Source organism: Somniosus microcephalus, chromosome 1 (genome assembly GCF_052327205.1).
Source record: "Somniosus microcephalus isolate GS21.2 chromosome 1, FLI_Smic_1.0, whole genome shotgun sequence".
Classification (NCBI taxonomy): domain Eukaryota; kingdom Metazoa; phylum Chordata; class Chondrichthyes; order Squaliformes; family Somniosidae; genus Somniosus; species Somniosus microcephalus.
In genome coordinates, this window is record NC_140987.1 from 363685212 (window position 1) to 363699148 (window position 13937).

At 44.0% G+C, this 13937-nt stretch overlaps 1 protein-coding gene across 5 annotated transcripts in view; it reads right to left on the bottom strand.

Annotated features, from left to right (window-relative positions):
- diaph2 (diaphanous-related formin 2) overlaps nucleotides 1-13937 on the bottom strand; it is a 940841-nt gene that overhangs the window by 403508 nt on the left and 523396 nt on the right. For all 5 annotated transcript variants that reach the window (XM_085996016.1, XM_085996000.1, XM_085995993.1 and 2 more), the window contains one exon: nucleotides 6054-6155. In XM_085996016.1, coding sequence (XP_085852142.1) covers nucleotides 6054-6155 — 102 coding nt within the window. The remainder of the gene's footprint in view (nucleotides 1-6053; nucleotides 6156-13937) is intronic.

The window sequence follows — 13937 nt, forward strand, 5'->3', positions numbered from 1 at the left end:
CCAATGTGCTGGTATCTTTACAGCAGCTAATCACAAAGCTATTGGCTAGTATAAAGGGACCAACTTTCCTGGAAAATGGTTCATTTGTCTGTGCTGCAGTCACCTTCGGCCCGACTTGTTTCAGCAGCCGACCAATGATGGCAATTCCTGCCAATCCCCCCTCCAACCTCATGGGCACTCCAGCTGTGCTAATACTGGCATGGGTGCCCGTCCACTTTATTTTATTTGGCTAACCCTGGAAATTATGATGGAGTCAAGTTCTTTACTTGCCAGAGAGTAAAGTCTGCTCCATCATTATGGAGGCGGAGCTGGACCATGAATTTTTGACAAGATGAGGGAATTTTGAGAATCCAAGTAACAATGGGAGCAGCTAAGCAGCTTCAAGCAACACCAAATCAAAGAGAACCCAGGGTACAGGGCAAATATTTCAGATGTGGAATTTGAACTTCTTACAGGAGAATAATGAGGTCCATACCTACAGTTCACAATCCAACAACTTTCCTGATTTGTTCAACCTCCACGTACACATAGCAAAGTACTACAGGACATAGCAATAGCACTCTGAAGACCTAAACTTTGCACTGTAATTCCGAAGTGTCTGTCAACCTGAGCGGTCAGGTCAAAACAGTAACGCTTTGTGAAATCACACACGATGCAATTTCAAATGGAAAAGCATCGCTGGATGATTTTCTCCTCCTCCTCTGCTCCCAGATGATGGCACTTCCTAATTATGTGTGAAAGTTGAATAGCAGAGGAAGAATATTAAGTCAACAAACTTCAGCTGTGCAAAAGACTATAACTGTAATTAAAAAGGCTCCAGAGAGCCAAGTAAGCAACTTACTCAACAATTACAGCATTTTTGTAGTTTTTCAAAATAATGCATAAAAAGACCACAGTAATTGAAATTAAAGCTGAATATGAAGCATTAAAAAAAATGAAAACCTTGAGCTAAGTTCTGACAAAGGGTCACACCAAACATTAATCAATTTTCTCCAATGTTGATGCACCTATGCATTATATAAAAATAAATCGGAAAAGAGTTGTATACCTTTTTTCCAAACTCTCAAAATATCGAGTTTTACTAACAAGAGCCTTTGATTAACGTAATATTTTTGAAAAAATTCCTGCAATTCATCTGAAATAAATTCAAATGCGAGTAATATTTACACCAAGTTTGCAAACATTTAAATTTGTTTTTAATAATGTATGTAGTGAAGAAGCATTTTACTTGTTAATTATATTTAACTTTAAGATTCCAATGAATTTCAATTTCTCCACTTTAACGGACATCAGCCACATTTATCAAATAATATTTAAATTTAGTATTAGGTAGTTGTCCATCAAAATAAAGTTCAACCACCTTCACTTTTCGATTTGGTTCACCATTTATTAAAAATGTTGCCTTGTCAACTTTGGCAAGTTTGCAATTTCCCTGAAGACCTGAATAGACTCTTTCCACTTCACTGCAAATTACTTCAGTGAACAATGGGCTTATCAATTCAAGGACCTGCCAGTAAAACCAAGAAATGACTGTACTGATGCACTTAAAAAATAACCACAATCTACACAATGAAGCAGTGCATCTATGCATTTCTTACATTTATAACAATTATTGACTGAACATTTATCTTAATTCACATATCAATTTCCCTAAGCTACAAATAAAACCATCAAGAATAAAAAGCCTAATCTCTCAATACACCTTGCAAAACATGATCCCAACCTTTTGGAAAGTGGCACACATTTGGCCGAGAGACAGCGATAGATTTTACACATCTTTTCAAAACATTCATATTATGATTGATCAAAATAGTACTGGGAGCAATAATATGGTTTTCACTTTGTTGCAGCACTAAAAGTGGATTGTCAGTTAGTTTCTTTCTTGTAAGCAATCCCCAGGTGATGAAGGAGGCATATCAAAGTGATAGTATTGTTCAACCATTTTGCCCTTTTAAAAGTCAAGCACGGTGGCTACTCTGATGGCTCAGCTGCTAAAAACAGTGAGTAGCTGAGCCGTACAGACCAGGAACTCCCCAGGTTTGACCCCAGGCATATAATGGGCAAGATGATATCAGGTGGGGTGTGGGTGGAGAAGAAACAGGCTGGAGGTGCTAAAACTGACCTCAGTGCTCCTGGGTTAGCGAGAGGAAAAACTGCTCGGGCTCCTGCAACTGATCATCATCCAGAAACCCTTCTAGAAGTGCTGGTACATCGAGCAAGAGTGAGGATAGGTTCAGCCTTGGCAATGAGGCTCCAACTGTTGAATACCTTGTCGACACTCGCTGTCTAGATTTAGTGATCATTTAGTCGAAGTAGCAGAGTGGCTTCCACTCACGGAATCTTACAACAAGCAGTCAATGTCTCCAGGAGAGGAGAAAGGAAACAGAAAAAATTAACTAACGGGAAAAAGTGTGGCACCACAGGAGCAGAGTGTGTAAAGGCACTACTGAATGCGATACTGAACCATACAGACCAGACAGGGTTCAAGTTTGTTCCCTGGTCTCTGTTCAGTCAGGTGATCTTAGGTGGGGCAGGTGTAGGGTTCCACAGTTGTTCTTGGTGCTATTTGTCTCGTGCAGTGGGGGGGGGGGGGGGGGGGGGCGGAAGATGAAAGTCCCCACCTCTGATTTTGTATTTGTGTAGATGCTTAGTGAGGACAGGATCCAGCTGGGCTGAGCTGCATGGTCAAATAGTCTCAAATCATTCATTCTCTGAGCCCATACCTGGTAAAAGATGAATCATACTCAGCACGAACCAGCACTTCAGGATATGTTGATAGGAGAGAGAGGAAAAGGGGGGGGGGGGGAAGGCAAGTATGATGACCGTTCCATCTTTTTTTTTTATAAAACAGAATCATGAATAAATATGATGGCTGCTATTGTATCTGTAGGATTAATGACATTATTTTGACTAACTTCAAGGAATCGGCAGTCCAATTCCACCAACATGCAACTCAATTTAAAATGAGCATATGGTAGTGACTTTGGTTACACCAAGTGCACACAAGCCAACTAGAAAACTGGAAGAAGCTGACACAGCCCAGTAACACTGACAACTTAAAAACAACCTTGAACTTAGACTTATGGAATGTTACTCTGAAAGTGCAGTGGGACACCAACTTATTACTTCAGCTGCAGGTGTAACCAACATTTTCATACTTGTATAGCAGGAGAAATAATATATGAAAGCCTGAAGAGGAATGCAAGTGTTATTTTCTAAGGAGGCCTGTGGGCATGAACCCCAGAAAATGCTGATTTTCTGCACGCTTGATTTGGTGAATTTCCTGGCATTTTGAAGTTCAGCAGGGGAAGACCGAGATTGAAGGTAGTGTAAATAGTTACCCACATAGAACCAACCTGTTGTTATCTTAACAGTTAAAACTGGCAGCAGATTTGTACCATCAATGTAGCAACCTTGTTCTCTTCTGACTTATTAAAAAGCACTTATGTGCCAAGTTTCAAGCTGTCGGGTATAAACCTGAGCCATTTCAAAGGTGCCCGCAGTTGCATAAACAGGAGGGGCCCTGAAAGGGAAGAGTCACTCACTTGTACAGTGCTTCCTTTGCTATTACGAAAGCTGTCAGACCAATGCATTAAAACTGAACTGCAGTGGCTCATGCAGTGACCTCTAGAGTGCAGAAACTTTGAATCTCTGTTTATTTTTATCTGCAAAAGTATATAAGTGGACATTGGGTCCAAAGTGTTGATCGTCTGATATAAATGCCAACTGTCATGTTTTGAGTGCGCAGTATCCTGGAACTAGCCCACATCCTGTCAATCATTCTCCCCCCCCCCCCCCCCCACTTGTCTTGATCTCTATATCGCCTGGCCTTTTTTCTCTTGGTCATCTCCTTAGAAGAGCTTATTGTCCTCAAACGTCTCTTCCACTCACTTTCCAGTTATCTCAGCCACCAAGAGGAAACAGGATAGTTTGTTCAGTACTAATTTATGTAACTTTTTCCTGACACTGTGCATATTGTACCTGCACCCATGAAAAATCCCAGAATCCCACAACATATTGTGATGCATTCAACAGTCTACATCCTTATTGCCCATTTAAATGAAAGAAGCTATGCAAATCAGAGTGGAAGAGTCCATCGCTTAGACTGCTGGAATTCTGGTAGATTCTACAAAACACTGACTCAGCTCAGCAGAAAATTGTGACCTTCCGAATGTCACTGTGCCCCTTTAAATAGCAGCTCCACTCACCTGTGTGAGTTCCCTCCACAATTGGATAATTTCATTAAAGCTGAGCCACTGTGACAATCTCAGTGAAGTGTGGGGAAATCTGAATCCTGCTGAATGCTACAAGCACAACCATAAGTAGACAGTAGACCCGAAAAAAAGATGGTTCGCATGTAAGCAGGATGCATTTGGGAAGTATAATCACTGAAGTTAAAATTAAATTTCTATGTTTTAATTTTGGATACAGATTTCAATACATGCATTATAGACTGTTGTAACTTTAATAATAAAATGAACACATTACAGGGAGTTTCGTTTTTTGATAGTTTTGAAAACCACATATTTGAAGACAATGGCCCGGATATTCCAATCCCTACGGGTGGGTTCGAGCTGTGTACCCACCTGTAGAGACATCGGAAATGCCGGTTTTAGGCATGCACAGCGCATGCGCTGAAAACCGGTATTTCTGATCTGTCAAAAATGCTCGACAGATCGGATGTCTGCCCTAGAGAAGGGCCTCTGCGGGCGGTTAGTTCCACTTTCTGGAGCCCCTCCGCCCGCAGAAAACCTTTAGAATTCTTACGCCTGGTAAAAGCAGGTGCAAGGCCTGCTTTTACCAGGATAAGAGTTGAAAAAAGTAAAAAAACATTTTTTATTTTTAGCCCCGTAAAAATCTTTAATTACTTTTTCAAAAAATAAAATTTTTGTTTAAAATATTTAATTTACTGTAATTTCAACTAATTTTAAAAATGTGATTAAAAAACAATGTATTTAATGTTTTGAAGTGTTTTTGGGGTGATCTCCATTCATATATTTGACAGGTCTATCTGTCAAGTGTATGAAGCGAGATTCCCTTCTTTGATTGGCTCCCCATGGCCCATGTGATCCCAGGGACGCTTGCAAACCGCATGCGCCCCTGGGATTCGTAGGCCCTGCGCAATTGGCGTTCAAGATGCCCAGCATCAGAACTATACGCACCTCGGGAGCCCTCAGCTAAGTGCGTAGCTTTTTTCCAGATTGGAGGCTTCCGCACGCGGGAAGTCTCCGATCGGAAAATACGGTCCAATAACATTTCTATCACAGTTACATTATTGTTACTTGAAGACGACGATTACTTTGAAACTTCTATACAATTTTTGACTGAACTGGCCCCCTTATCAAAAGTGCATTAGGTGAGGAACTGTCTTCTCCAACCACAGCTGCAAAGAATTCCATTTCTTTCCGATTTAGAGCAATGGAGCCAAGGGCAGCACGTGCAGTAAACGTGTATTTTACTTCACGGTGTGCCTACTCTTGTCTTGTTCAGTGCATTTACTGACAAATTCTGCGAGGAGGAAAGGGGAAAAAGTACAGCACAGAAAATGGAGAACACATGTACTTAAGTTGAAGCTAATTTCCACATAGATACTAAATTAGATGAAAATTAGAACAAAAATACCAGAGGGGAAGATTACATGAAGAGAACAGGGAAACAATAAGATGATGTTGAGGGAAAAAGGAAATAAAGATCTAAAATGGAGATAATCAGTACGAGTGTCATGATATGGCCATGCCACTTTCAAAATACATCCTGCAGACCTGCATTAAATATTATTTTTCATCCAGAGATTAGTAAGCCAGTGCAATGTATTTATCACACTATACATTGCAACAGACCTATAAACCACATTTTAACATTGAACAGGTTTAATATCTTTAATCTTTCACTCTGCAAGAAGAATGAAAAGCACAGCCTACGATGTATACAACGCTGCAAGGTATGTAGAGATAGTCGAAGAAAAAAAAATCAATACACTATTGAAATGCATTCACCTTTCCTTGTTCTGCATCAGCAATATATTCTCTAGTGTCTTTTCTGATCCTACTTACCACCACTCCAAACTGCTCTGGTTCACATAGGTTATCATATTCATCCTTAAACTGGGATAATGTATTGAGCTCCTTCTGCTCTGGTAAATACCTCACCAAGTTCTGTAAATGTAAAAACAGAAAGGGAAAAACACATATTTATAACCGTTTGACATAATTGTTTTGGATCTTGAAGAAAGAATCGTCAGGGCTAGAGCAAAGTGCATTTCTGACTTCTAAACAGTGACAATTGTCATACAGGGTATGGATTCAGAAGCACGACAAAGTATCTCAGATCTGACACCAACTTTTGTGGAAGATGTTCTGCTTTTCCTCAGAGCTGAGAGTGCCACACTTCAGTATTCTGTATTTCTTGCTACTAGGACTACGTTTAGTATTTACTTAATTTGCAGCACGTTTAGTATAAATACCGACAGACATCATTTACAGATTATTTCGAAGTTTATGTACTCACCCACCTAGGAAACCAAGTATACCAAGAGACAGTTTTCAAAACCGGCAACTAGGAGAAAATAGTCACTGCCTTTTCCTACCTATCCCTCTCTCCCTTCACCCAGAACCCAAAAAGCAGTTCTACCAACTGCTTGCACTGGTTACTGGATGAATACCTGCTTAAAATAAAATCTGAAGTTAAGAAAGGAGAAACCAAAACTAGATGCAAAATGCTGATCAATCACAATTCCCGATTGTCGGAGCTGACTATGGGAGGACATGAGCAGTTGAGGAAGTTGCAAAAATGTTACCCAGTTATGTGGATTCTGAAGTGATGACTGTAAAAGTCGCTTCGCCAGGTGGTAAAGGATAGAAGACTAGTATTTAGTTGTTTACAAGCCTTTATTCACAGACACACATATTGTGCATCCCTTAGATAAGCTTGAAACCCTTCCCCAGGCTACTCCCATTTATACATGAGATCAAGAGAGTCCCCAATTAAATCCCACCACCTGCATACAATTAATAATAAATTCTGATACTGTGGCGGTACCACCGGTTGTACCGTACATAAAGACACATAATTCCCTTTAACTTACCTTACTGTATGTTTAACTTACCTTTGGGGGCCGTTGCCCTTTTAACTTACCTGTTGGGGCCGTTGCCCCTTTAAGATGCACCCGACCGTGTTGACGTCACGTCACGTACGATGTGACGTGCGTGCGGCGGCCACCGGCCCGACTCAGCCTTCCATGACGGCCGCCAGCACAGCCCGGCCTACCGCGACTTCGGCCTCAACGGCCGGCCGACGGGAGCGACGCAATCTCCCGCTCCCACGGCAAGCACCGGCACAGCCCGGCCTCAACGGCCAGCCTCTATGCCGGGGAGGTTCACTGACATCACGACGCGATCACATGACGCCCAAAGCGCGGGAACACACAGCAGAGTGTGATGATGTCATCACGCTCCCCACAGGACTGCGAACTCAGTCCTCGTGGAGTCCCCGCTGGGACAAGACCTATACCACGATGCTCCTACAGTCAGCCATCTTACCTGATGTAATTAGTCTGTTCCTGTAAATAAACAACTTGTTAATAGTTCGTCGAAGTCAAACTCTCTTATTTAGTGGCGATCTACACGAACCGCTACATTGGTGACCCAACGACGTGAGTACGGGAGTTCATCAATTCCTACACTACAATTGGTGAACCCGTATCCGTGAACGATTTTCACGGTAGCAATGCGTAGCCTGACCCTCGTCTTCACAGAGGTACAGCACGCCCAACGGCAACCGTCGACCACCAACGCTACATCGGTGACCCAACGACGTGAGTACGGGAGCTCATCAATTCCAACGCTACAATTGGTGAACCCGTATCCGTGAATGATTTTCACGGTAGCAACGCGCACCTGAACCTCGTCTTCCCACAAGACGACCAACGCACAACCGACGAACAACCACGGAACAGCAACCGCCTCACTCCGCCAAAGGCGACCCCGTCTTTGTGAACGTATTCGCAAGGTAAGCGCAGCCTGGAGCAGATCCCGTTTGACACGGACAAACCTCAACCGGACCCCGTTCGTTTTTTTTTGTGAGCAATTTTCACAAAAGAAGCACGCCATGGAAGCACCAGCCGTTTTGCTGTCGCTACCGCAATCCAGGGAGCCACAGTCTCCCTCGTGCTTTATACCGGTAGAAGCCCCGTTCAATGAGAACATCGATGTGGCGCCGACCACGCACTTGCTCACGGTCCCCGTACTCGTCTTTCCTACCGCCACACGGATCGTCCGCCTCTACGTCCACAGCGACAGCAAGTATAAATCTCTCCAAGCGCAGGGTACAGCATGTTCGGGCCCACAAAATCGGAGCGCGCCCTGCGGGGATACCACGAGGACTCACCCCTGCAAAACAAGAGGACGCACTCCTCGCGCACGAGGACCCATCCCTCACGAACCACGAGAACCCATCCCTCATGAACACCGACGACTCCTTCCCCGCCGACGACGCACCAGCCCTTCAGCCTGCTGGTTGTGTTACCTACTACACGATTCGGCATGAACAAAAGGCGTGCCGCCCTCCCGGCTGTTTTCTCCTAAATCTACAACTGTTAGAAGTGTTGCCGCCCTCCAGGCAGAGTTAACCCCTCCTGAAAGCAACAACAACCTGGACCATTGCCGCCCTTTCTCCAGTTTTCCCTTTAACAAACGCAAACGTCTACTGAAGCTGCACACATCGAGGACGGGTCCAACGGGCATCCTGCGGCCGCGATCAGCCACGTGAAAGTTGCTAGCCTCACCGATCACAGGTTAACGCAGTAACTCTTCACCCTCTGTTGTGTTAACATCGTAGCACTATGGCACGCACCGTTCTGCGTGTTCCAGCCTCCTGAAGGTTTCGCTCACCTGTCGGCGAGTTCACTCACCTCGCCTGTCAAGTCCTTCTGGAACGTTCGTTTGGCATTCCTGCAGAGTTTGTTATAACAAGGACTTGTTCCAACATCAACAGAGTCATCGCCCGCGTCCGCCCAACCTGCCCGTCACTCTGACAAGGCCTGCTGTTTCGCACGTCTCCACGGTCCTTCGCCTGATGGATACACTTTATTCACCACGACGCACGTACGGATCCCCTCACGAGCAGCATCTTCGGAACTCGCTCACCAAGCCGAGACAGCACGACCGCCGAGACCACCAGCGTCGGACCATCTCATCCTTGGACTTTCGTTAAAGCGAATTCTGGGGGGGCCCATGTGGCGGTACCACCGGTTGTACTTTACATAAAGACACATAATTCCCTTTAACTTACCTTACTGTATGTTTAACTTACCTTTGGGGGCCGTTGCCCTTTTAACTTACCCGTTGGGGCCGTTGCCCCTTTAAGATGCACCCTAACGTGTTGACGTCACGTCACGTACGACGTGATGTGCGTGCGGCGGCCGCCGGCCCGACTCAGCCTTCCATGACGGCCGCCAGCACAGCCCGGCCTACCGCGACTTCGGCCTCAACAGCAGCGACGCAATCTCCCACTCCCACGGCAAGCACCGGCACAGCCCGGCCTCGCGACCTCGGCCTCAACGGCCAGCCTCTATGCCGGGGAGATGCACTGATGTCACGATGCGATCACGTGACGCCCAAAGCACAGGAACACACAGCAGAGCGTGATGACGTCATCACGGTCCCCACAGGACTGCGAACTCAGTCCTCGTGGAGTCCCCGCTGGGACAAGACCTATACCACGATGCTCCTACAGTCAGCCATCTTACCTGCCATCTTACCTGATGTAATTAGTTTGTTCCTGTAAATAAACAATTTGTTAATAGTTCAAAGTCAAACTCTCTTTAGTGGCGATCTACACGAACCGCTACAATACACCACTTAAGTACAATTAACAGAGTCCCCTCTTTAAAAAAAAAACTTTATATATATTACAAACATTTCAAATTAAAGACTTCATCCTCTGTGCAAAGTATCACATTGTGAGACAACCCTTCTCCAGGATCTTGAACAATTTCTGTGTACATGCAGTTCTTTTCGCAAAACCATCCGATATTTGATGGCTTGAATCTACCCCTTTAATTTTAGAGATTTCCTTTTTCTCCAGCATTTCTTTCAAGCCAGCAAGTTCAATCTGCAACCTTTTCTCACTCACATTTTTCGTAGTGTACATTATCCCAAAATGAACGATTGTCTACAGAACAACCAATGGGTCTACTATTTTCCGTACTCCCATTGTACAGGGTGTCACAAGATATTTGCCAATTAGAATCCCATATCCACTGCCTCCACAAGAGAGAGTGTTTCAGCAGCCAGAGTACTTTTCGCAACCCTTTTTATTTTCTTAGATTCCCAAGCTAAAAGACAACATTTCCAATTCTCACCCATAAGAAACACTATGAAATCAACTGTACTAGAATACCCATCAGGAAGGTTAGCATGTGAAGCATCGCTAAAGATAATTAGCTTCATGTTAAAGAGTCATAATGGCACAGAAAACCGCCATTTGGCCCATCGAGTCCGTGCCAGCTCTCTGTAAAGCAATCCAGTCAGTTCCATTCCCCCGCTCTATTCCCATAGCCATGCAAGTTTATTTCCCTAAAGTGCCTGTCCAGTCTCCCCTTGAAAACATCGAGTGTCTCCACTTCCATCGGCAGTGAGTTCCAGGTCCTCGTCACTCGCTGCGTAAAAAAGTTTTTCCTCACGTCCCCCCTGTATCTTTTGCCCAAAACCTTAAATCCATGTCCCCTAGTCCTTGTACCATCAACTAGTGGGAACAGCCTTTCCCCGTCTAGCCTATCCAAACGAGTCATAATCTTGTACACCTCTATCAAATCACCCCTCAACCTCCTTTGCTCTATTGGAAACAAAGCCAGCTTCTCCAACCTGTCCTTGTAGTGAAGATCCCCCATCCCTGGAACCATTCTGGTAAATCTCCTCTGCACCCTCTCAAGGGCCTTCACTTCCTTCCTAAAGTGTGGTGACCAGAACTGGACACAATTCTCCAGTTGTGGCTTAACCAGTCCTTTATAAAGGTTCAGCATAACTTCTCTACTTTTGTACTCAATACTTCTATTTATGAAGCCCAAGGTCCCATATGCTTTGCTAACCACTCTCTCAATATGTCCTGCCACCTTCAGGGACCTTTGCACATAAGTTCCCAGGTCCCTCGGTCCCTGTATACTCTTTAAAACTGTGCCATTAAGTGCATATTGCCTCTCCCTGTTCCTTCTGCCAAAACGCAGCACCTCTCACTTCTCTGTATTAAATTCCATCTGCCACTTGTCTGCCCATTCTGCTAGCCTTTCTATGTCTTGTTGCAGTCGGTTTGAATCATCCTCACTGTTTGCTACATCCCCAAGTTTGGAGTCATTGGCAAATTTAGAAATTCTACTCTGTATTCCAATATCCAGGTCATATTATATCAAAAAAAGCAGTGGCCCCAGCACTGACCCTTGGGGAACACTACTGTCTACCATCCTCCAGTCTGAAAAACAGCCATTTACACAACTCGCTGTTTTCAGTCAAGTCAATTCCTTATCCAAACTTCCACTGACCCACCTATTCCATGAGCCTCAATTTTGTTAAACAGCCTTCTATGTGGTACTTTGTCAAACGCCTTCCTAAAATCCATGTAGACAACATCCATTTCATTCCCTTCATCAATCCTCCCCGTTACTTCATCAAAAAATTCAATTAGATTAGTCAAACACGATCTGCCTTTTACAAATCCGTGTTGGCTCTCCTTAATTAGCTTAAACCTCTCCAAGTGCCTGTTAAATTTTTCCTTGATTATTGTTTCTAAAATTTTACCCACCACTGATGTTAAACTGACCGGCCTACGACAGTTACTGGGATTGTCCTTACACCCGTTCTTGAACAATTATGTCACATTTGCCACTTGCCAATCCTCAGGCACCTCCCCCGCATCTAGGGAAGATTGGAAAATTATGGCAAGCCCTTCCGCTATCTCCTCCCCCAATTCCTTTAGCAACCTGGGATGCAAGCCATCTGGACCAGGCGACTTGTCCACACTAAACATACCCAGCCTTTCTAGTACATCCTGGCTATCAATTTTCACCCCTTCCATTGCTTCTACAGTTTCCACTTCTACCGATATTTTGTCAGCATCCACCTCCTTAGTAAACACTAATACAAGGTATTCATTGAGTATTCTAGCCTTACCCTGCGCCTCTAAACATATATTACCTTCTTTGTCCCCAATAGGCCCCACCCCACCTCTCAGTACCCGCTTACTGCTTACATGCTGGTAGAAGATTTTTGGGTTCCCTTTCCATGTTATGTTCTTTGAGTCATGGAAGGTTTACTCAAAAGCATAGCTATCTCACTGGAGACTACATCTGTACTGATAAAATGGCTTACTCTAGCTATTTTACATGGAATTACCACTCTTGAGTGACCTCAAGATGTTGTCATCTCCAAACCTAAAGCTCCTAGTACTTTTATATTCCTTCACCTTGCGTTGATCATCACTATTTAATGAATCAAGATAACATTTTAACTAATCTACCCTGCATGCCGTTGAAGTACAAGCACTAATACCGCACAATTAAAGGAGTCCACGACTAACACGTTCATCACAGGGTTAAAACACCTTGCGATCAGTATAATCTGTTCATAGTCCTCATTATCTTCTTCATCTTCCTCAGTGCTACTTTCTGCATGGGTCATCTCAAAGACCCGGCATCTTCATTCTGGGCAATTTGCCACATAATGGTACTTCAGGAGTCACACCTGAAACATCTACTGACTTTTCCTTGGGCATTCATGGAATTCATTCGCTCATGCTCTGTTTTTTCCTTCCTCTAACACAGATTGTTTACCATGAGGGCAAGTATTTTTTTAAATTTTAGAGCCAATGGATCCATTGCTTTTAGGGGGTAGGTGATGGGAAGAATCTCCTGATTGGCGTCTGTGAATATTCAAGGAATGGGAGAAGGGAGTTACAGGAAACTCTTTTTTTATCCAGCACAGACGGGACCGGCGTGGTGCCGGTTGATCAAAAAATCCGGATTACAGAGAGGTATACTTACCAAGGTACGAGAGCCCTGTACACGGCCACAGGTGCAGGAGCCCCGGTTACATGGCACTTGCGCAGGAGTCCCGGTTACACGGCCACAGGTGCAGGAACCCCGGTTACACGGCCACAGATCCTGGAACCCCGGTTACATGGCCACTAATATATAGTAAAACTTGCCTGAACCTACTCCTGAATTTTGCCGGTTAAGAGAGATTTCCGGATATTTAGGTGCCGGTTAAAAGAGAGGTTCCTGTATCTATTTGCCTGTGGATACCCTTCCATTTTCATCATCATTCTGTCTGTCCTTAATCCATTCATTCCATTGACGCCTATATCTGGAATATTTCGAAACCTGGTGACCATGGAATCGTCTATTTGGTGTCACCGCGGAATGCCTCATTTGTTCCATAAAAGCTGAAGGGAATGACTATGTTCTCAGGAATTTTTTTTAAGGCACAAGACATCTGATCCAACAAAGTCTCCTTTTCCAAAAACTGGATGCCAGTTAGGACCAGTTGCCAGTCCATATGAGACACATTAGCACAACGTAGTAACTTAAATGCAAGTTCCGATCCAGGGATTCCCAAATTGAACTTTGCCAACCTTCTGTACAATTTGTTCAAGTCCATGATATACTCTTCTATTGAATGCCAGGCCATTTTCCGAAATATATCAAAATCTGACCAGGCCTCATAGGCACTTAACAGGTCATCTTTCTTGTAAATTTATCCAGGAATTCTATTAGAATGTCACGACCTTAATCATTTTTCAACAGTGTTAAATCTGTCTCAAAAAATACCTTGCTTCTGATTTTACTTCATTCAGGAAGTGACAACACCAAGACCATGCCTTGTATTCTCTTTGGTAGAGTAGTAACCTGTGTCCACATATCAACCTCATACTTCCAACGTTCATATGGT